Source organism: Palaemon carinicauda, chromosome 3 (genome assembly GCF_036898095.1).
Source record: "Palaemon carinicauda isolate YSFRI2023 chromosome 3, ASM3689809v2, whole genome shotgun sequence".
NCBI classification, from domain to species: domain Eukaryota; kingdom Metazoa; phylum Arthropoda; class Malacostraca; order Decapoda; family Palaemonidae; genus Palaemon; species Palaemon carinicauda.
The window spans coordinates 126,417,443-126,439,851 of record NC_090727.1 but is presented as its reverse complement, the minus strand read 5'-3'; the positions used below and the strand labels follow the sequence as shown (position 1 = coordinate 126,439,851).

The 22,409-nt window shown below is 42.0% G+C and overlaps 1 protein-coding gene across 4 annotated transcripts in view; it reads left to right on the top strand.

Moving 5' to 3' along the window:
* Edem2 (ER degradation enhancer, mannosidase alpha-like 2) overlaps positions 1–22,409 on the top strand; it is a 148,979-nt gene that overhangs the window by 23,300 nt on the left and 103,270 nt on the right. For all 4 annotated transcript variants that reach the window (XM_068370566.1, XM_068370564.1, XM_068370565.1 and 1 more), the window contains exons 2-5: positions 10,670–10,715; positions 14,503–14,603; positions 14,991–15,186; positions 15,805–15,915. In XM_068370566.1, coding sequence (XP_068226667.1) covers positions 10,670–10,715; positions 14,503–14,603; positions 14,991–15,186; positions 15,805–15,915 — 454 coding nt within the window. The remainder of the gene's footprint in view (positions 1–10,669; positions 10,716–14,502; positions 14,604–14,990; positions 15,187–15,804; positions 15,916–22,409) is intronic.

Genomic DNA, 22,409 nt, shown 5'->3' with positions numbered 1-22,409 from the left:
CTCTCTCTCTCTCTCTCTCTCTCTCTCTCTCTCTCTCTCTCGTAAATTGATTTTTTTTGTTTAAAATTTACATTTACAGTACGTACGTAAAACAATCTCTCTCTCTCTCTCTCTCTCTCTCTCTCTCTCTCTCTCTCTCTCTCTCTCTCTCTCTCTCTCTCTCTCGTAAATTGTTTTCCTGCTTTGCTACGTACAATATGTACTGTACAGTACTGTATGATTTTATATAGATACGGTAAATTATATTTGTAAGGTAACATATTTTGTAAATGCTTTTATTGTAAATACTGTACTGTATCATTATTTATCACTTTCATCATGCGCGTTAAATGCCTTGTTTGTTCTGAGCATGGTTGTTTACTGAGCGTACAGTACTTTATGACGCCGTCGTTTCAGGCGGCGTCATAAAGAAAAACATTTCATTTGGAAGTCCTAAGAAAAATTAAGTAAAACATTGGTAATAACAAAATCAATATACTGTATAATCAATATAATCGATGCAAAAACTAACCTATACATATATGTGTACACTAAATGAGTTTGTTTCTTCATTATGATCAGAGATGAACGTAAACAAAACATTGGTTGCCATTATTTATCGTGCTTTTTAGCGTGTTTAGGAAACGCATGATATAAAATTACCTTTAATATTTGTGCCTGTTTTAGTTTAGGGTACTGTAGTACATGCATTAAGTGTTCTGTACATTAAAGGGTAGTTTTCAATATTAAACTTAGCCGGTGATCATATAGCTGTCAGCTCTGCTGCCCGACAGAAAAACCTAAGGACAAAATACGCCAGCGATCGCTATACAGGTGGGGGTGTACATCAACTGCGCCATCTGTCGAGCAGGTACTCAAGTACTCCATGTCAACACAGAACCAATTTTCTCTCTGTCGTGCCACTGGCAAGACCTACTAAATACGCTGTTACTAACTGGATTTGTTTTCACAACTATTTGGTGAAGTACACTACAGTATTCTAGTTTTGAGCTTTCGCTATGCAGGGGTTTTATCTTCATCTCAAAACTTGATCTCGTTTTGGATAGATTTAATTATGGTGACAAAGAGAGTATGGACTCTCTTTCACTTTTAAATGGCCGACCCTTCCCTTAGACGGAAGTGTGTTTAGGTTTTTAGTAATTTTGCTTAACACGTTATAGATCTATATATTTTATATCTCTCCGCCTTTATTAGGCCTCTTCGATTAACTTTCCATTTATTATAAACATATAAAAATAAATTTTTATGTTTTGTTTATATGCGACCTTTCCTGATAGTAGGCGGTCCTAACTTGGAACCGAAGTTAATCAACGTTGAGCCCGTTATATCGTATTTAGCCTTTAAGGAATTTAAAACTTTTTAAATTTAATGTTTTATGAAAGAATTTCTTTGATAGTCTTCGTACTGTTTTCAAAGATGAACTTACGTTTAGTTTTTTTAGACTACGCAGTTGTTGACGTTCAGGACGTTCAACATGCGCTCTATCGTTACGATAGAGAGAGAGCACTTTGCAGTAAGAGTAAATCGATTCTGACGTTTCGTTCATTCTTTCTTAACTTAAATGGTTTAAATTCTAAATTAAAGGAACTTTTTATTTGGAAAACCTTTCAGTTTTTTTCCTTTAGCCAAATAACATGTTTTTTTGACGATATATAATTGGGCTCTTCTCTCAGGTGCGAAATCAAGAGAGAAAGAGAGAGAGAGATAGAGACGGAGGGAGAGAGAGGAGAAAAAACGTTCCGTTCAAGCGGGTAACGTTGTTCTCGTGTTACTCTCCTCCCTAGTCGCTGTACGGGGAAGAAGGTAAAACGTTTCTAGGGTTTTATTCTTGTCCCCAGGCTATGTGCGGTGAGAGTTTGTAAACGTAGTTTATTTGAACTAGTGTTTAGTCTCTTTCCCAGCCACTGAATTCTTTATCTTTATATATGTTTTCTGTTTTTGCTAGTATTAAAGTTTCGATTTCAGTGAAATAAGTGCAAAACAGAAAATCGAAGTGATAAAGTGATATGCGCAAAGTGTTACAGTGTTGCGTCCGAGGGTTCGTCTGTTCGTGCCTGTCGTTCACCTAGTCCGGGACCTCTTGCAAGCTCCCAAGCCCAGGGGAGAAGTAATGTCGAACGACTTATGGGTTCGTCAGGCCTTGATCAACGAATAGACATTTCCCTCCGTGGTTTCGGGCGTATCTACCCAAGATCGCCCCACCCACACAAAGACGAGAGAGCCCATTTACTTCTCGTCTGCGGAAGAGGTTTCTCGTAAGAAACCATGGACCAAGGTCTCGCAGCTTATTAAGCGCAAGTCGGTCCCTTCCGCGCAGGTCCAACGGCCCAGTTGTAGCCACTGGGTCAGTTCGGACTCGCTGCAGTCTTCCGATGACTGCACACCTCCTAAGAGAGGCAAAGTGGTACCGCAACAGGCAGTAACACCGTCTGTTGCCGCACCTGCTGCTGTAGACCCTTAGTGGTCTTTGCTACAGTCTATGCAGACACAGTTAGCATCTTTTATGCAGGAGTATCGTGCGGAGAAGGTTGACGCTGCACCCGTTAGCCTACAACCAACCACGGTTGTGCGTACAGTAGACGCTGAGGCTACCTGCTCCCGCACTCCGCCTGTGAGAGTTCCACCACCCATGCGCAGTGTACCCTGCCAGCCGCACGTTGACGTTCACAGACGCACGCTACCCTCCGTTGACGTTCGCGAGTTACCACAACAACAGGAGGGTGGAGTTAAGTTGCTTTGTTTTGACGCTGTGCGTCAACCTCCGCATTCTAGAGTTGTTTTGACTGCTCAGTATAGACAGTCAAAGCAGTCTCGAGTGAACACTGTATGTCCTCACGCACCTGTTGTGGTTGACAGTTCAGTTGTTGACAGTTCACAGACTGTCAAGCAGTTACATGACGTTGCCTCCTGGTCTGCTACTAATGCACCAGTGCTGTATGTCCTCACGCACCTGTTGTGGTTGACAGTTCAGTTGTTGACAGTTCACAGACTGTCAAGCAGCTACATGACGTTGCCTTCTGGTCTGCTACTAATGCACCAGGGAGAGACTCACTGAGGTAACTTAGCTTTTATCGGACAAGGTTCCTGTAGATGAGAAAGTGCTGTTCTCCCTCCTACTGATATTCCTTTGAGGACTCTGTCATTTGGAGAGGAGCCTTAAGCTGCTTAGCCTCCTATGGACTTTAATTAAATCATGATGATTTTTTTAAGGATCTTCGTCCGGATCTTGTAACTGCTGCTCCTCGTTCGCCTAAACGTCAGAACTTACACTAGGCCTAGCTACTTCGAAGCCGTTGTTGTTAAGCTAGTGCTCTCTCGCTCTCCTAGAGAGCGTTACGTTGGCTAGGCGACTGGTTTTTGCACCAGGAGGAGTTTTAGGGATACAGCCTTTGATTTCCCTTCTTTTAAACTGGCTTATAGAGCGAGAGTCTGATAGGACACGAGAGAAGTTCTCGGCTTGGGAGTTCATGCCTCTGCCCAGATAGACTTCTCAATTCTGGTAGACTCGCCCTGGCGCCTAGCCAGGAGACGCTCCAAGTTGTTTACAGGTCAACTTCTCAACTTTTGTCGAGCCTTTGAAGTTTTGCTGTACTATTATGTCACACATAACAAGGCTTCCAGGGATGGTAAATGGTTCCGCCTCAGTCGCTAACCCCGTCTGTTGCCACACCTGCTCCCGTAGACCCTAATGGGCTTTGCTGCAAGACATGCAGTCCAAGCTTGTGTCCTTGATAGAGGACTTAAATGCGGAGAAGAACCTTCTGGCCAACAACCTTCCAACCGGTTGGTTGTGCGCCCTGTTGACGCTGAGGTACTGTATCCTACTCGCGTCTGCCAGTTGAGGTGGTTCCTCCACCGATGCGACCCAGTGTGGGTTGCCAGTCGCACGTTGACGTTAAGCGACGCTCGGAGGTGGTTGTTGACGTTCAGTGTGTCACTAGGAAGACGTTCAACAACCAGCAGAGGTGACTTGTTGTGACGCAGTGCGTCAACCTCAGCAACCCGGTAGGGTGTTGACTGCACAACCCAGACAGTCTAGACAGTTTCGGGTTGACGCTGTACTTCCTCGCGCACCCATGGTTGTTGACAGTTCACAGACTGTGCAGCAGTGCCATGATATTGCGTCCGGCTCCGTCACGCATCCACCAGTGCGACCGGATTCAGCGAGTCAGACGTTGCCCACTCCGTTGCCGTTTCCTCATCAGTTTCGGATGAGGAACCCTCTGATGAGGACGTTGCTGAACAAGACGATCAACCCCCAGCCCTGCTATCCATCCAGAAGATGCTGAAGAAGGAACGCTGCCCAGTCAGGCTGTGGATGAGTCTGGTAGGGACACTGTCATCCGTGGATCAATTTGTGTCACTAGGAAGACTACACCTCCGTCCTCTTCTATACCATCTAGCTTTTCACTGGAAAAAGGACAAGACGCTAGAAGCGGTCTCGATCCCGGTTTCCGGAAAGATAAAGTCTTGTCTGACTTGGTGAAAGGACTATATCAACCTTAGAGAGGGTCTTCCCCTGACTGTTCAGACTCCCAACCACGTTCTCTTCTCGGACGCATCGGACGTAGGCTGGGGTGCGACATTAGACGGTAGGGAATGCTCGGGATTATGGAACTCGAGTCAAAGGACAATGCATTTCAACTGCAAGGAGCTACTGGCAGTACGTCTGACCTGGAAAGCTTCAGGTCTCTCCTTCAAGGCAAAGTGGTGGAGGTGAACTCGGACAACACCACGGGTTTGGCGTACATCTCCAAGCAAGGAGGGACCTACTCTCTGACATTGTACGAGATCGCAAGGGACCTCCTCACCTGGTCAAAAGGTCTAGACATTTCACTAGTAACGAGGTTCATCCAAGGCAACTTGAATGTCATGGCAGATTGTCTCAGTCGGAAGGGACAAATAATTCCAACAGAATGGACCCTCCACAAGGATGTATGCAAGAGACTTTGGGCCACCTGGGGCCAGCCAACCATAGATCTCTTCGCAACCTCGATGACCAAGAGGCTCCCAATATTTTGCTCACCAATCCCGGACCCAGCAGCAGTTCATATAGATGCCTTTCTACTAGATTGGTCACATCTAGATCTATATGCATTCCCTCCGTTCAAGATTGTCAACAAGGTACTGCAGAAGTTCGCCTCTCACGAAGGGACAAGGTTGACGCTAGTTGCTTCCCTCTGGCCCGCGAGAGAATGGCTCACCGAGGTACTTCGATGGCTAGTAGACGTTCCCAGAACACTTCCCCTAAGGGTGGACCTTCTACGTCAGCCACACTAAAGAAGGTACACCAAGGCCTCCACGCTCTTCGTCTGACTGCCTTCAGACTATCAAAAGACTCTCGAGAGCTAGAGGCTTTTCGAAGGAGGCAACCAGAGCGATTGCTAGAGCAAAGAGAACATCCACCCTTAGAGTCTACCAATCGAAGTGGGATATCTTCCGAAACTGGTGCAAGTCAGTATCCGTATCCTCGACCAGTACCTCTGTAACTCAAATAGCTGACTTTCTCTTATATCTGAGGAAAGAACGATCTCTTTCAGCTCCCACTATCAAGGGTTACAGAAGCATGTTGGGATCAGTCTTCCGTCACAGAGGCTTAGATCTTTCCAACAATAAAGATCTACAGGACCTCCTTAAGTCTTTTGAGACCTCGAAGGAGCGTCGTTTGGTTACACCTGGTTGGAATTCAGACGTGGTACTAAGATTCCTTATGTCAGACAGGTTCGAACCGCTACAATCAGCCTCCCTGAAAGATCTCACCTTTAAGACTCTTTTCCTGATATGCTTAGCCACAGCTAAAAGAGTCAGTGAGATTCATGCCTTCAGCAAGAACATCGGATTCTCATCCGAAACGGCTACATGTTCTACAACTCGGTTTTCTAGCCAAACACGAGCTGCCTTCTCGGCCTTGACCAATATCGTTCGATAATCCAAACTTATTGTATGGTTGGAAATGATCTAGAAAGAGTCTTATGTCCTGTAAGAGCTCTTAAGTTCTATTTAAAACCTTTACGAGGCCCTTCTGAAGCTTTATGGTGTTCAGTTAAGAATCCATCTTTGCCTATGTCAAAGAATGCTTTATCCTTTTTTTTTTTCAGACTTAATACGAGAAGCTCATTCCCATCTGAATGAGGAAGACCAAGCTTTGCTGAAGGTAAGGACACACGAAGTTAGAGCTGTCGCAACTTCCGTGGCCTTTAAATAAAATAGATCTCTGCAAAGTATAATCGACGCAACCTATTGGAAAAGCAAATCAGTGTTCGCGTCTTTTTATCTTAAGAATGTCCAGTCTCTTTATGAGAACTGCTACACTCTGGGACCATTCGTAGCAACGAGTGCAGTAGTGGGTGAGGGCTCAACCACTACAATTCCCTAATTCCATAACCTTTTTAATCTTTCTCTTGAAATGTTTTATTATTGTTTTTGGGTTGTCCGGAAGGCTAAGAAGCCTTTCGCATCCTACTTGATTTGGCGGGTGGTCAAAGTCATTTCTTGAGAAGCGCCTAGATTAGAGGTTTTGATGAGGTCCTGTTGTATGGGTTGCAACCCTTGATACTTCAGATCCTAGGGGTCGCTCAGCATCCTAAGAGGATCGCGAGGCTCCGTAAGGAAGTCGTACTTAAAAAGGCAGAGTAATTGTTCAAGTCGACTTCCTTACCAGGTACTTATTTATTTTATGTTTGTTATTTTGAATAACTGCTAAAATGAAATACAAAATACTTAGCTCATAATAATGTCAACATGTAATGCTGGTCTCTACCCACCCCCCTGGGTGTGAATCAGCTATATGATCACCGGCTAAGTTTAATATTGAAAAATGTTATTTTTATTAATAAAATAAATTTTTGGATATACTTACCCGGTGATCATATATTAAAGGACCCTCCCTTCCTCCCCAATAGAGACCCAGTGGGCCGAGGAGAAAATTGGTTCTGTGTTGACATGGAGTACTTGAGTACCTGCTCGACAGATGGCGCAGTTGATGTACACCCCCACCTGTATAGCGATCGCTGGCGTATTTTGTCCTTAGGTTTTTCTGTCGGGCAGCAGAGCTGACAGCTATATGATCACCGGGTAAGTATATTCAAAAATTTATTTTATTAATAAAAATAACATTTTGTTAACAGTACTACGTACAAGGGAAGGTTTTAAAAGTCCGAATATACATGTTAAATAAATAGGTAAATATGATGTCACTACTTTGCGGATTTTCACCTATCGCGGCCGGGTCTGAAACCTATCTACCACGATAAACGAGGGTTCACTGTACTGCAGTATGGCCAGCACTTTTCACCAATTCTATTAGATAGCTGTGATTATCCACAGTATTTTTGTAAAGGAAGTAATTGTAGCCTCATATGAAGACGTTGACAATTTTAAAGTAATATTTAGGTTTCAGAGGTATTAATCCTAATTGTACCGAGCAGGAACTGTTTAGTAATTCTCTTCATTGGTCTCAGATGATCTTGTGCAGATCGTTTTGCTCTTTGAGCACTAGTAAAACCTTCAAATGCAGGAGGAATGTCACTTGGATGTTAACTACCTATAAGGTAGCGTACTTGATAATGTAGTCTTCTTGGTCTGACCTGTCAAGGCTCAGGAAAAGCCTCTTGTAACTACTGTACTAATGAAAAATATTTCCACTTTGCTTTCAATGTTTATGCAAAAGACAAAATACATATTTGGCCTTTTATCATTTTAGTTGAAGAAATAATTTAGTGTTTTAGCTTTTATTCTATAAAAATACAAATCATGTACTCTTTGTGCCTCTCAGAATTGGTTGTAATAATCTATATTTTTTTATCAACTTAGTGTAATTGGAAAAATTCTTGGACATGCAGTTGTGTCTGGGTAAAGCTAGTAAAAAATGAGGCAGGTTTATGTCAAAATCTGCTGTTCATCACCATCTGTGGTATTTTTGCAGGGAGATCTACTGTTTGCAGTTATCCCCTTATAATGAGTGCAGGTTGTGACCACTTCTGCTGTAGGTTGAGTTTACTAAGATGAAGAAGAGGGCTAAAAATTAATCTATGGTATTATTAGCAGTGCCTAAACTGATGTCAAAGAACGTATATATGTCGTTTTCTTCTAATGTTGATTGACTTGTGTCACCCTTGGATTTATGTAAGGCTGGATCCTCTGAAGGATTTAGAGTGGGAATGAGATCGGCTCACCCTTGGGGCATTCCTCAGATAAAGGCATAAGTATCACCTTCCCTGGTGAAGGTGATACTTCCACCTTTTCCTCAAGGGCCTCCTGTTGCAGTAAGACTGACAACAACCTGCAGCTGAGGAAGCTGTGGCCTCCCTTGTGCATCTCTGGTGCTCCGTTGACGAGTTGAAGATTCACCTGCTGTATCTTCCCTGTCTCCTGTTATGCCTTTAGAGGCCCTGGATGATGAGGCATCTGTTGATGTGGTTGCATCTGCTGTTGAAGGGGGCCTGTGGCCTCTTCCTCACAAAGGTTTGTCGCTGGCACCAAGAGAAAAGGTAATCGCAATTTCAGCCGTGAAAGGCTATCACTCAGCATTGAGCCAGAGTTTTAGATTGAAAGGCATAGACCAGGTATGGATAACCGTAGGCCACATCATGTTGTGTGTGGGCCTAGAGACTTTCTAGGTAACTGAAATATTTTTAATTATATGCAGTATATATATACTGTACCAGTAATCATCATTACAGTATTATCATTAGGAAATACTGTAATAAAAGAGATGTCAGTTGTGTGTAAACTTTCATAGTGAGACATAAAACAAGAAGAATTTAAAGAAAATCAGTTTATATTGGGAAAGTAACATTTCTTCTACATGTGTCTTATCATGCACCCCTCACTCACTTGGATATAGTAAAATGTGGCCCCCAGTTTTCCATGCCTGTCTCAGACCTTTCCTTCTTATAGGAACTTTATGCCCATGAGGAGCTTGAATTAGTTTTGCTCACCGTTGGACCCTAGGTTTTTGAGGTGGGATAAGACCTAAATGAGGTTTGACATTGAAGGCTTCATGGTATTTTGTATGTTATAAGTAGTTCTGAAGGAAGGAAGAAGTTTTCCTTTTCTTGTTTTCCTGAGTTTGTGGAGAAGACCCAGAACCTAGTGGTCAACAATACCAGATTTGATTCCTTCTCTATCTCTTATCATCAAGAAGCATCCAGAGGGAATCGGGAGGACTTGCTTCTCTGTCCTGTGAGGTCTCTGTGATGCTACGTTAAGAGGACTAGGAGCTTCAGTCTTCAGTAATAAAGACTTGTTTAGTATAGTGCTAGAAGGACCAAGAGAAAGATATCCAAGAACATCGTGTCATTCTGGTTTTATGAGACCATCAGATGAGCCTATCCTTTAACCAACAAGGGGATTGAAGGTCCATTGTGGGCAGTGGCATGCAAAATCACAGGTATTGGCTACACACTAGTATTCAGGAAGACCTTGTCAGTGGCTCAGGTATTTAAGGCAGGAGTCTGAAAATGTCAGACAATATTCTCCTCCCACTGCCTACAGGAATATACTCACAAGTCGTTTGATACTTTTACCCTTGGTCGTGTGGTAGGTGCTCGACAGGCTGTATAGCCAACTTAGCTCTATCACAGGACAAGAAATATCTCGTCCAAAATAGCGGTTTCAGTATAAGCCTACATTGAAAGGTAGGAAAACTGGCTTTATACTCTTCTTTCTTCCCCTTCTCTTCGTGGTGGAATTACCATGGTCTTTACGACTTCGACTAGATGTCAGATATAGGTAAGCTTCATAACAGAGCCACCTTTTTTTGCAGACAAGATTTGTTAAGAATTATCTTCCCCATCCTCGAAGACATGGGGGACGATGTATAGAATGTATTCAGACCCATTATTTTGGTATGTATTCAATTCTTTGATGAAGTACCATTTATGCTTGGTACATGCCCTACCTAATGCCTGTGAAATCTCCATGCACCGAATGTTAGGAGATATAGGATTCATCACTTTTGCTCCTATACAGAACCAGATGCTCTGTCATTTCCTGGAAAAGTTAAACTAGCCAGAATTTTGTTCATGGGACTTCCTCCCTTATAAGGATGAATCTCCTATCAGATGACGATGGTTTGTGTATGAACAAAATCACAAATTTTGAAAAGTAGTTGTATTTTTCATAACAATACAAACCCCAGTCTTCTAAATTACACTTCCTACCACACCCCTTGGAGTCCCTGGCATGTCAGTAGTGCTAGGCTTCTAATCTACAGGTGGGAGGGGCTTACTTGCTATTCGTCAGTTGTTATAACTACGTTCTTAAGTTTTTAATTGCAGTTTGAGTTTCACAGAAGTCATGCTGTACTCGTATTAAAGGACCCAAGTTTTTATAAATAGGAAATATACAAATTGCTTTTAAAATTTGTAATATTTGTGAAGTATTAATGACAGAAAAATTCTGATGTATTATTTATAGTGACTCTCAAGTACATTTGTTGATAAAAATGTACAGTACCGTAGTTGAAATATTTTGTTGTACCAATTCTGTCTCATTAATCTTATTTTCCTTTTAAATCATCTTGAAATACAGTAACTCTTTCAAAGGTTACTGCACCTAGTATGAGTTATGTATCCTTTTGATATACAACTATACCTCTTACAAGATTTAAGTGTAAAATTTCCTATAATTCAATTTCAAAACTCTTAATATCTTTTTTTTTTTCCAGGGAGGAGGCAAAAGAAATGTTTTATCATGGTTACACAGCATACATGGTAAGTGTTTAATTATGTTTGTAGATTTTTGCTTGCAATGTCAAATTATTGCATTTTTTATTTGTGTTACTTACAAATATAATCTAACAGAGTGGTCTTGAACCTTTTACTGCCATGTTGTATCTAGGAATTTTTCCTTCTCTCCATGTCCCCCTCCTGGCATCCATGAAAGATTCTCTCTTAGATTTTGAAGAAATGTGAAAAAGAAAGTGTTTTTAGTCTTCCAATGAGATACAGTACTAGATTATGCTTCTTAGCTACTATATCATGCAGGCATGACGTAATGTCGGAAAGTACACTACTCACATCCCTTTCAATGTTCAGCCTGTTTCTGCATTTGTTTTTGACAGCTACAAGGGTTGAAAATGTAGTTTCACAAAGAAACGGTGATCCAAACATAGAATTCAAATTGCATGATATGAGATCAGGGTGTATGCAAGAAAGTATTTGACCCAGAACATTTCAAGGTCCAGTTATTTGAAGCCTTGTTCTACTTACTTATGGAGTTGTAATTCATCTCACAAAAGCCCTTTTACACTTCATCCCAAACTTCAGCTACTTCATTTTGAAATGGGTTCTTGATAATTTCCCAGGCTTCGTGCTTTTCATCTTTATTTGGGAAGTATGTCATGAATCCTTTTTTCAAAACAGCAGAGTTATTGTTCTTTTCCTTACCTCAGAATCAGGGCTACCATGACTGAGTATTTCACTGCTGAATTCAACACTTCTAGAGGTCAAGTTGGGCATGAAGATGTGAATGAGGTCATGGGGTATAATAAGAATTTTTTCCTTGTTGTTTAATGTTAAGAGTCCCATGGAAGTTGGTCATCCTGAAAATAATTTGTTACACTATCACAAATATCTTTTTCTGTTGCATAACTTCCTAGGGGGCTGACCAAACAATATGTCCTTTTTTACACTGTTACCTGACACAGGATAAGCATACATCTGTATCTTAGAACACTGGCCAATGCCAGTCATTAGGTTACATTTAATGACAAAAAGAGGAGAGTCTCTTATATGGTAGAGAACTTGATGGGTCACTCTAATCAACGGGCTTTAACGCTGCCGTCTCGAGCTTCCCACAGAGGTTCAGAAATGTACTGTAGGTATCACTGTATTCAAGTCTTTGCAGTGTCCTTCAGCCTTTAGCCTCACCCACTTTTTGGCCTTTTACTTTAGCTTCAATCCGTCATATCTTCCATCTTATTGCCAAACCTGTTTTAACTTTCACTTTATATTGCTTGCAACTGCAGGATTTTGCCCAGTTGCGCCTTGGCACTAAATGACTTACTGTCCCAAGGCTAGGCCATTGGGCCCAAATTCTTTAAATCCAAATTCAATCTGATCTAAAGATACCACAAAACCAGTCTAATATATCTAAAATGAAGCCTTGACCTGCAAAGCCTTGAGATTTTTAGTGAATTTTTCATCAGATACATCAACAACTGAAATCTTGTACATGGTGGGGTCAAACCTCACTTTTATTGTGGTTGAACTGGAGGTCTTTATTGAACTTGTATATAAGCTGAACAGGCAAGTGGCAAAGAGGGATTCTTCCTCTTACTGGAGGGTGGGGAAAACTGAAGGAGGAGGCAGAAAATGATGGAGTAACGGTCAGTTCCTGCCTTGTTCCACCAGTAAGTTATGTTAGTATTTCCACCCCTTTTCTTTCCCCCCAAAAATTCTGAAAATACAGCCCCTGAAATGTAAGAGCATCCACAAGCAAGACCACCTATAAACACTCCTGGAATATTCCATGAGCATAGCCAAGGGTCCAGGAATGACTGAGGATAAAATCTAGAGGTGAACAGGGCTTGACCAAGGAAATGAGCACTGGTCTCCTAGTCTTCCAATAGATTGATTATTATGTCAGTGCAGCACAGTGAGGGGATTTTGTTTCTACAGCCCTACTAGTAGGAAACATGGGACAGGAACAGGCAACTGCTTAGTTCAGACTGTGCTTTTATCAAAGCCAGAGGTGTCCCGCCTCTTGGTAATTTGTAGGGGCTACAACAAGCATTTTGAATGCCTCTGACAAGAAAGGTAAGTGATCTCACATGATGGTCCAGGGACAGCAGGGGAATACTGAACTCATGATCTATAGGTACTGGTAACTTATTGAGGAAAGCGCTGATTAATAACAATTGTTGGGATTAGATACACAACATCACTTCTCTAATTGAATTGAAGAAAGAGATCCAAGTTAGATAGTGAACAGGTTATGGCAAAGGGGAGAAAAGAAGACTTAAGAACAGACGATAGTAGCTGATGCATCATTACACCTGTCTTGGTAGAGATTCGGACCTAGGTTAAGTAGGTAAGGAGAACTAATACCTTACATATAAGCGTGGGAAACAGGCTTATCTTGAGGCAGACAACTTGAGGGTGAAAGAGGAAGAAACAGGATACTTACAAGCAAGACATAGAAGAAAACTTTTCACATACAAACCTGCTGGCTATGAGGTCCATACCAGCCATTTATCTAAAAGAAGGCATTTTTCAGAGCAATGAAATGTCAGACAAAGTACATACAGTACACTTCTTAAATGTAACTAGTGGTGAAAGTTCTGAGGATAAAACCTAACTAATCAAAGGAGGCATCAGTTTGGGTCCTCTATGATTACCACTTATATGACTGGTTATGTATGAATATATTCCACTGACTTCAGTGTGATAGACACAGACGTGGCTCACAATCCAAGGAAGACTTCAGTAGGTAGAGTACATTGTAATCTGATAATAGAATATCAATTTATCAATACAGCTGAGGTAAAACTTGAGTTTATAAAAGGCAAATTATACTGTTCAGTAATGTACAGTACCAAAAAAATCTTTATTTATTAAGAAAAAGGGTTACACATTGTAATTGAAACATAGTTCAAAATATAAATCAGTACTAAAGCAGTCAAACAGTGAACCTACTTATTATTGGGGTGAGGTGGGAGAGCATGGAAAGAATGTGCTTACTCTTGAAGCACAAAACCTAGAAAATTAATCCTAAATATCACTACACAAACCAAAAGGTAGCTTAAAGAGAATGGAACCACCCTTAGAAAATTAGGTAACTATCTTTAGTGTTCATTTACTAACAGATATTAAAAAACACAAAATTGCTTGATTAATAAAGGAAAAAACCATGAGAACCCTGGAAATACTCAAATATTAATGCTAGATGAACTACATAATCTTCCCTCTAATTAGGTAGAAAAATTATGTATAATAAACATTCTTGCATAATACCTTTCAGAAAGCCATTGAACACACTAGCTGACTAATAAAAATCATTGACCTGGCTAGAGTAATCACCAATACTTTTATTACCTTGGGAATAGAAATGAAAATGTTGGAATTTAATTAGATTATTTGAATGCTCTAGGAAAGTTAATAAAGCCCTTTAGAATTCTATAAGGCGTGAACAGCACTACAATACTGGCATTTAAGTACGTACGTGGTACCCTGGGGTTCATAAGCATATGAATGGTGCTACCTCAGCTCATCTTTTGCTTTTGGAATTATGGTATTTGAAAACTATGAAATTAGGAAAATATTTTATGTTTTTATTATACCAGTCATTGTGTTACACCAAGTTCTCTCGTCAATGAATAGGCAATAACTATGCTGTATATGCAACAGTTACATATCTCAAATGAGTATAAGGTATTGTCTTATGCACACAGTACGACAGAAAAAATAATTTTTTTGTACAGTGATTTTAATTTTTTAAGTAAATGGTACTGCAATGTTGATCATCCTTCTGATATAGTAAACATGTTATATCTTTTAGGACAATGCTTATCCAGCTGATGAACTGATGCCCCTAAGTTGTAAAGGAAGATGGCGAAATACCGAGCCTTCAAGAGGTGACATAGATGATACTCTTGGAAAGTGAGTAGACATGTTACATTTGTTATTTTCATAGCACAAATTTTGTTTGTTTATGAAATGTTGAAAAAGAAAATGCTATCCAAACTTTACACTGTTCTTGTCATTTTCCAAATGAGATTTGCATTTTATGAAATGTCATTCTAAATTGAAAAAAAGAATGTACAGAGAATTACAGGGCCAATAGTTGTAACTGCTGTAATATAGTTAGAGACTTACAATGACTGTAGCAGTATGTAAGATATTCTAACACTTCTATAGAATTATGTAGAAATTTTGTTAATTTTATGTATTAATAATCAAATAAACCTTAGCTTTATATCTTCTAGACAATTTTTATAAGAAAATGTATCCTATATTTAATTCTGACTCTGTTTTTCATTCTTCCAGCTTCTCTCTTACTTTAGTGGATTCCTTAGATACTTTAGTTGTGATGGGAGATATCGAAGAGTTTGACCGAGCCCTCCGATTAGTAGTGAGAGATGTGACCTTTGATCATGATGTCGTTGTGTCGGTCTTTGAAACAAATATTCGAATGGTCGGAGGTCTCATATCTGGTCATGTAATGGCTGAACATCTAAATCAGGTATGGTTCCTTGTTAGCATTGCTTTTTCAAGTGGGCTGCCTTTATTTTGAGATTTTTCTATATTGATAGTAATAATTTATGCCCATAAGGATATGAATTTATTCAAGGATTGTATTCTGCTCATCTCTATTAATCTCACCTGAGCTTCATATCATCCATATGAAGCTCAAGTGAGTATAGAAATGATAAATTTTAATGAAGAAATTATGTCTTAATAAAATTCTCTTTATTTCTATGAATCTCACTTGAGTTTCATATGAATGCTATGCAAGTTCATGTGAGATTCATAGAAATGGTACAATTTATTAGTATTAGAATTCCTGTTACCAAGCATTTTTCTTTTGGATCTCGTACAGTACCTTATTGCTCATATCCATTTTTTGTAGCATATACTGTACAACACATTCTGTATAATAATCCCACTGGTTTATAGAAATGTAGCAAAGTATTATGAAGGTCACTCTATAATGTACTTTATTAATTTTTTCTATATGTTTTAACATTTTTTTAGATATACCCTAGAGAGTAAAATTTCATGGCAATATTAATAGTTAGCTTACCGTTTTGGTTTCAAACCACAAAGAACCACTTACAAGCAAATCCTTTCATTTTCAAAGCTTTATGGTGCTCTTGGATGGTATCGTGGAGAACTGTTGACTATGGCGCGTGACCTTGCAACAAAACTTCTCCCTGCTTTCAATACCACCACGGGCATCCCTCATCCAAAGGTTAGTTGATTTTTATAGTACATATTATTTTATGATTAATTTTTGCTTGAAATTTAGTTCCATATTTATAATTCTCAAAACTTTATGATGTAGTTTTATTATGGAAGGTTAATAAAAGAAATTTAGGTTTTTTTTTTTCTTCGTAAATGGTCTTTTATAGACTGTTCTGTAGTTAATGCATTTACGGTATAGGAAATAAGAAACTGCCAGTATGATCCCCTGCTATCTCAAAGTGAAGCATTCATAAGAAACCTTTTGTAGCCCAAAATATCATAAAGTAACAAAGCTATTACCATTAGTTTATATGTTTCCTGACGAGAAAAGTAGCCTATCAAATTTCACCACATAACATAAGGAACCTAAGATAATCCCTATATGTAGTAAAACCATGGCTTGTTTGATATAAATAACTTATCTGTCGTTCATTTTCATTTGCTGGAGTCCGGAAGACAGTAAGCAACACTGAAAAGCTGAGAGATGGGGATTTTATGATCATGAATGAGTATTTGTTCCGTAACTGGAATACAAACCAACGCTATTTATAGGGGTATTACTTTCGGTGAAGCTAAAAGGACGAGCCATTATAATTTAGCAAGAGTTAATTACCCATTCCGCTAGTTAGGGACGAGGTTAGCTAACTACCCCTCTCACTTACACACCTGTGACTGCTTCACTTTACTTTTGGCTCTGAGGGAGAGTGGTTGTTGCCGCTCTTCCTCTTTGCCTATTTTTGAACTGCCATTAATCTTTATCTTTTTATTTTAAATATAAAACTTACCCGCTGGTTATATAAAAGAGCTGAAGTCCCTGACGCCAGGGCAGAAAATTCAAATCTCGCGCTATCGAAGATACGCCAGGTGTACCAACCGCACCCTAGCGGTAGAACAGGTGGAACTACACACCAACTCCAGTTCTTCTCTCTGCCGTCATAGCTGACTGACATACAGAAGTTCGCTCTCGTGTTTTTACTCTCTTGGGAAGTTGTTTGGTGATGTACAACATTCTTTTTTGAGTTTAAGCTATCGTTGATTAATTTTCCTTGGTTCTTATCTTGAAATCTTTTTGTTTGAGATTTTCTTTATTGTTTTTTCCCTTACTTTTTGCTTGTCGGTCTCTCACGTTAACTTTAAAATGGCCGACTCCTCCCCTGCTCAGCGTAGGTGTGTTAGTGAGGGTTGTCGTACACGACTTCCTAATGGATCTATTGATCCTCATTCTATTTGTGTAAAATGTAGGGGTAAATTTTGTTCATTAGATGATAGGTGTAATGAGTGTCTTTCCTTAACTAATGATGATTTTGTTACTTTCGATCGTTATGTTAGGAGATTAGAGAGAGATAGAGTTAGGCGTAGTTCTTCCCAATCTGTGGATAGAACCTTACCTAATTTACCTGTTCCTAATCCTGTTCCTTCCCCTGTGGTGGTAGATCAGGAACCTACTATGAAGGACATGTTTACTGCTATTTTGTCTCTTGGTGAGAAAGTTGAGTCCTTAGCAGCCGATAGAAATACTATCTTTTCCGAGTTAAAGGTATTGAAAAACCGTGATCCTATCGGAACTGTGGAAAGTGTTTCAGTGTCTGATGTGGTACCGAAGAATCGTGACTCTCTCGGTGTTGTGACAAGTGTTGATAATGTGGTTAGTGTTGCGGAAGGTGCGTCGACACGAGTGTCTGATGTGGTACCGAAGAATCGTGACTCTCTCGGTGTTGTGACAAGTGTTGATAATGTCTTTAGTGTTGCGGAGGGTGCGTCGGCACGATCTTGTCGTTCACCTAGCCTTAGACCTCTTTCGAGCTCTCGAACCCATGGGAGAAGTAATGTCGAACGGCTTAAGGGAACGAGAAGCATCATCAATCGTGCAGACGTCCCCTCGAACGTTCCTGTTGCCGTAGCTCAGGTCGTTCACCCTCATCGTAGGAAAGGTGAGGTTCATACGTTATCCCCGTCTTCCGATGAAGGGTCGGGGAGTGAGATCTGGCGGCGAGCGTCGAGACCGCTTAAACGCTCCCATGTTGATTCACAGCGTCGGGAATCGCCTATGCGGCCAGGATGTAGTTCGTGGGGTTCACCGGAACGTTTCCGTTCTCCCAGCGCTTGCACTCCGGCCAAACGTTCAGATCACCGTGTTCGTGCGGATATGATTCCTTCCGATTCGGACCTTGTAACTATTCATGCACCTCCTCTTCCATCGGATTGGCTTTCTTCCCCTGAAATGCGTGGTGACATTAGTGCGAATCTTCCTTCTAGGAGTTCTGTTGATCCGAAATGGACTGCGCTTTTGTCTATGAAGGAACAACTCTCGTCGTTGATGGATTCTTATCAACCAGGTGTTGGCGTTGTGTCTGGGCGTTCGATGTCAGACCAGTTATCGCACAAACGTTCGATGGTATATGGCCTTGACGAGTTATCACTTAGACGGTCTCCCATTCACAGTGTTCAACGCCAGGTTGATTTTGATGAGTCGCGTCAGAGAGTTTTGGTTGACCAGTTTGCGTTTTCTGGTCGCGGGGAAGAGCATCGACGTCGACAAGTGGACGAGACGCGGCAACAATTTGAAGTAGTGGATCGCCCGCGGCAACAACTTTTGGACGCGGCGCGTCAAAACATTGGTTTACAGCGGCGACATCCTGACTACTTTGATCGTTCGCAGCAACAGTCCTCGGACTTTACGCGACCTCGCGGCGATCTTCAACAGTTACCTTCTGATTTCAAGCGTTCTTCTGTTCAACAACAGTCGAATTCTAAGCGGTCTAAGCAGTTGTTGGTTGAGGATGATCGTCTACATGTCCGTGTTTCGCATCAATCTACTTCTACTTCTCCCCACCAAATTGACTCAGATGTTGGCCTTGACAGGCAGTCCCATCCAGACGTTGTTCCTTCGGTTCAGGCTGCGGCTGTTGCTGCACTGCCAGAAGACGAACCAGAGGAAAAGTCGGATGAGGATAATCCTATTGAGGAAGTCTCTGAGAATGAGGAGGAGAAGCATTATCAGCATGCTGTGGACCTTCGCAAGTTTATGCTTATTTTGACTGGAATTTTCCCGGATTCTTTTACCCCTGTGGCCCCTCGTTCTCCGCCTTCTGAATTCATCTTAGGTAAAGCTACTAAGGTTCCAGTTTACACCAAGATGGTTCTTTCTCGATCCTCTAAGCGGGCCTTGAAGTTAATGGGTTCTTGGTTGGACTCCAAGAAAGCTTTTGGCAAGACGGCCTTTGCCTTTCCTCCCGCTAGGTTAGCCTCTAAATCTAGTGTGTGGTATGAGACTGGTGAAGTGTTGGGCTTGAGTTTTCCTTCTTCTGCACAAGGGGATTTTTCAAGTTTGGTAGATGCTTCTCGTCGTCTTGCCTTAAGGAAGACGAAGATTTGGTGGTCCATTCCAGAGTTCGACCATTTGCTTAAAGGTCTTTTCAGGGCCTTCGAAGTTTTTAATTTTTTGGACTGGGCTTTGGGGGCTTTGAGTAAGAGGGTCTCTGATATGACGGAAACGGACACTAGTGGTTTGGTTCATTTGATGTCCTGCTTGGACAAAGGTGTGAGAGATGGCTCCAACGAACTTGCTGCCTTGTTTACAGCTGGAATTCTCAAGAAAAGGGCCACGATGTGCTCCTTCCTCTCCGCAGGAGTGTCTCCCTATCAGAAGACAGGCCTTCTTTTCGCACCTTTGTCTAATTCTTTATTTCCTCAGGAATTAGTGGGCGAGGTGGCTACTGCTCTCACTCAGAAGGCCACACATGACTTAGTTACTCATTCGACTAGGAAAGTTTTGCCTCCGTCATTTTCCTCTCGAAAACCTAAGGAATCTTCTTCTGGGTTTCGTCCTCAGTCCTTTCGTGGGAAGCCCTCTGGAAGAGGCTCTTTTAAACCAGAAGGAAGGAAACCTAGAGGCAGAGAGGGCAAGTCCGGCCGAGGTAAAGTCTGACTGCCCTCTCCTTCAGACAGCAGTGGGGGCCAGGTTGACTCACTTTTGGGAGGTTTGGGAGAGGAATGGAGCGGACCCCTGGTCCGTCCAGGTGTTAAAGGAAGGCTACAAGATCCCCTTCCTGACCAATCCTCCTTTAGTCACAGATCCAGTGGATCTTTCGCCCAAATACAGAGAGGGTCCCAAGAAACAAGCCATGCTTCTACAGATGTCTCTTTTATTAGAGAAACGAGCAATAGAGGAAGTGCAGGATGTTACGTCTCCGGGGTTTTACAACCGCTTTTTTCTAGTACCCAAGAGTTCCGGGGGGTGGAGACCGGTTCTGGACGTAAGTGTGCTCAATGGTTACGTCCAAAACTCGACGTTCACTATGGAGACTCAGAAAACAGTTCTGGCAGCTGTGAGGAAGGACGATTGGATGGTCTCTTTAGATCTTCAGGATGCCTATTTCCACCTTCCGATTCATCCCAGCTGCAGACGTTATCTGAGGTTCATGGACGGAAACAAGGTCTTCCAGTTCAGGGCTCTTTGTTTCGGACTCTGCACGGCTCCTCTATTGTTCACCAAGATCATGCTGAACGTGGCAAGCATGCTGCATTCGAGGGGAATCAGGGCCTCTCTGTATCTGGACGATTGGCTGATAAGAGCCTCCTCAGCCGATTGTTGTTTGAAGGACCTCAAGATGACTTTGGATCTCTCCAGAGAACTGGGTCTCCTGGTGAGCTCGAAAAAATCACAACTCATTCCATCCCAGGAGATTCTTTATTTGGGGATGGAGATTCACAGTCGGAGTTTTCGGGCTTTTCCGTCGTCGGTGAGAATCCAAGCAGCCCTCCTAAAAGTACAAACGTTCCTGAAGAGAGATCTTTGCTCCGTCAGAGATTGGATGAGTCTTCTGGGGACTCTCTCGTCGTTAGAGAAGTTCGTGACCCTGGGGAAGTTGTTCTTGCGTCCTCTTCAGTTTCATCTCAACCGCCATTGGAAGAAAGGGGACAGCCTCGACAGGGATTGCATTCCCATCTCGACTTCCATCAAGTCTCATCTTCAATGGTGGAACAACGAGCCCAGACTGAAAGAAGGCTTGTCTTTACTTCAGAGGAACCCAAACCTCGTGTTGTGTTGCGACGCCTCCAACTCGGGGTGGGGAGCCACTCTAGAGAAGCAGGAACTTTCGGGGACTTGGACGGTGGAGCAAACCTCTCTCCACATCAATCAAAAAGAGCTTTTAGCTATTCATCTGGCTCTCATCGGCTTCGAAAAGCAGATCAGGGGCAAGGTAGTCCAAGTCAATTCGGACAGCACGACAGCTCTGGCCTATATTGCGAAACAAGGCGGGACCCACTCTTGGCCTCTGTTCGAGATTGCAAGACTGCTCCTCATCTGGGCGGAGGAAAGGAAGGTGACTCTTTTGACGCGGTTCATCCAGGGGGTCAACAATGTGAGCGCAGACAGACTCAGCAGGAAAGGTCAGGTTCTCTCCACAGAATGGATTCTGCACCCGGACATCTGCAAGAGTCTGTGGCGGTTATGGGGTCGACCTCTCGTGGATCTCTTTGCCACCGCGAAGACCAAACGACTAGAGTGTTACTGCTCTCCGGTTCCAGACCCCGAAGCTTTACACATAGACGCTTTTCTGATGAACTGGTCACACATGGAGGTTTATGCCTTTCCTCCGTTCAAGATCCTTTACAAAGTGATTCAGAAGTTCATTTCACACGAGGAGACCAGAATGACACTGATAGCTCCGTTCTGGCCGTCAAGGAGCTGGTTTCCAGAGGTACTGGAATGGATGGTGGATGTCCCGAGAAGCCTTCCCATGAGACCCGATCTTCTCAGACAACCTCACTTGGCCCGAAATCATCAAAACCTCCGAGCTCTACGTCTGACTGCCTTCAGACTATCGAAAAACTCGCTAGAGCTAGAGGATTTTCGAAGAAGGCAGCCAAGGCAATTGCAAGGGCAAGAAGGTCTTCAACCATCAAGGTGTATCAGTCCAAGTGGGAGTTGTTCAGGGAATGGTGTAGAACTAATGCGATTTCCTCTTCCAGTACATCGCTTTCCCAAATAGCAGATTTTTTCTTGGACCTTAAAACTAAGCATAACTTCTCGTCATCAACTATTAAAGGTTACAGGAGTATATTGGCGACGGTTTTTCGACACAGGAACCTAGACCTTTCTGATAATAAGGATCTACGAGATTTACTTAGGTCTTTTGATACGACCAAGAAGATTCAAACGGCTCCCATCGCCTGGAATTTGGATGTTGTCCTTAAATTTCTCATGAGTGACAGATTTGAGCCTTTACACTCGGCTTCATTTAAGGACTTAACCTTGAAAACCCTTTTTCTAGTTACCCTCGCCACTGCGAAAAGAGTTAGTGAAGTTCACGCTTTAAGCAAGAACATTGGTTTTCGGAATGGGAAAGCCATTTGTTCTTTGCAACTGGGGTTTCTGGCCAAGAACGAAAACCCTTCTCGACCATGGCCCAAATCCTTCGAGATTTCTAACCTTTCTGATTTGGCTGGCGATGAATTGGAAAGGGTTCTCTGTCCAGTTAGAGCTCTACGGTGTTA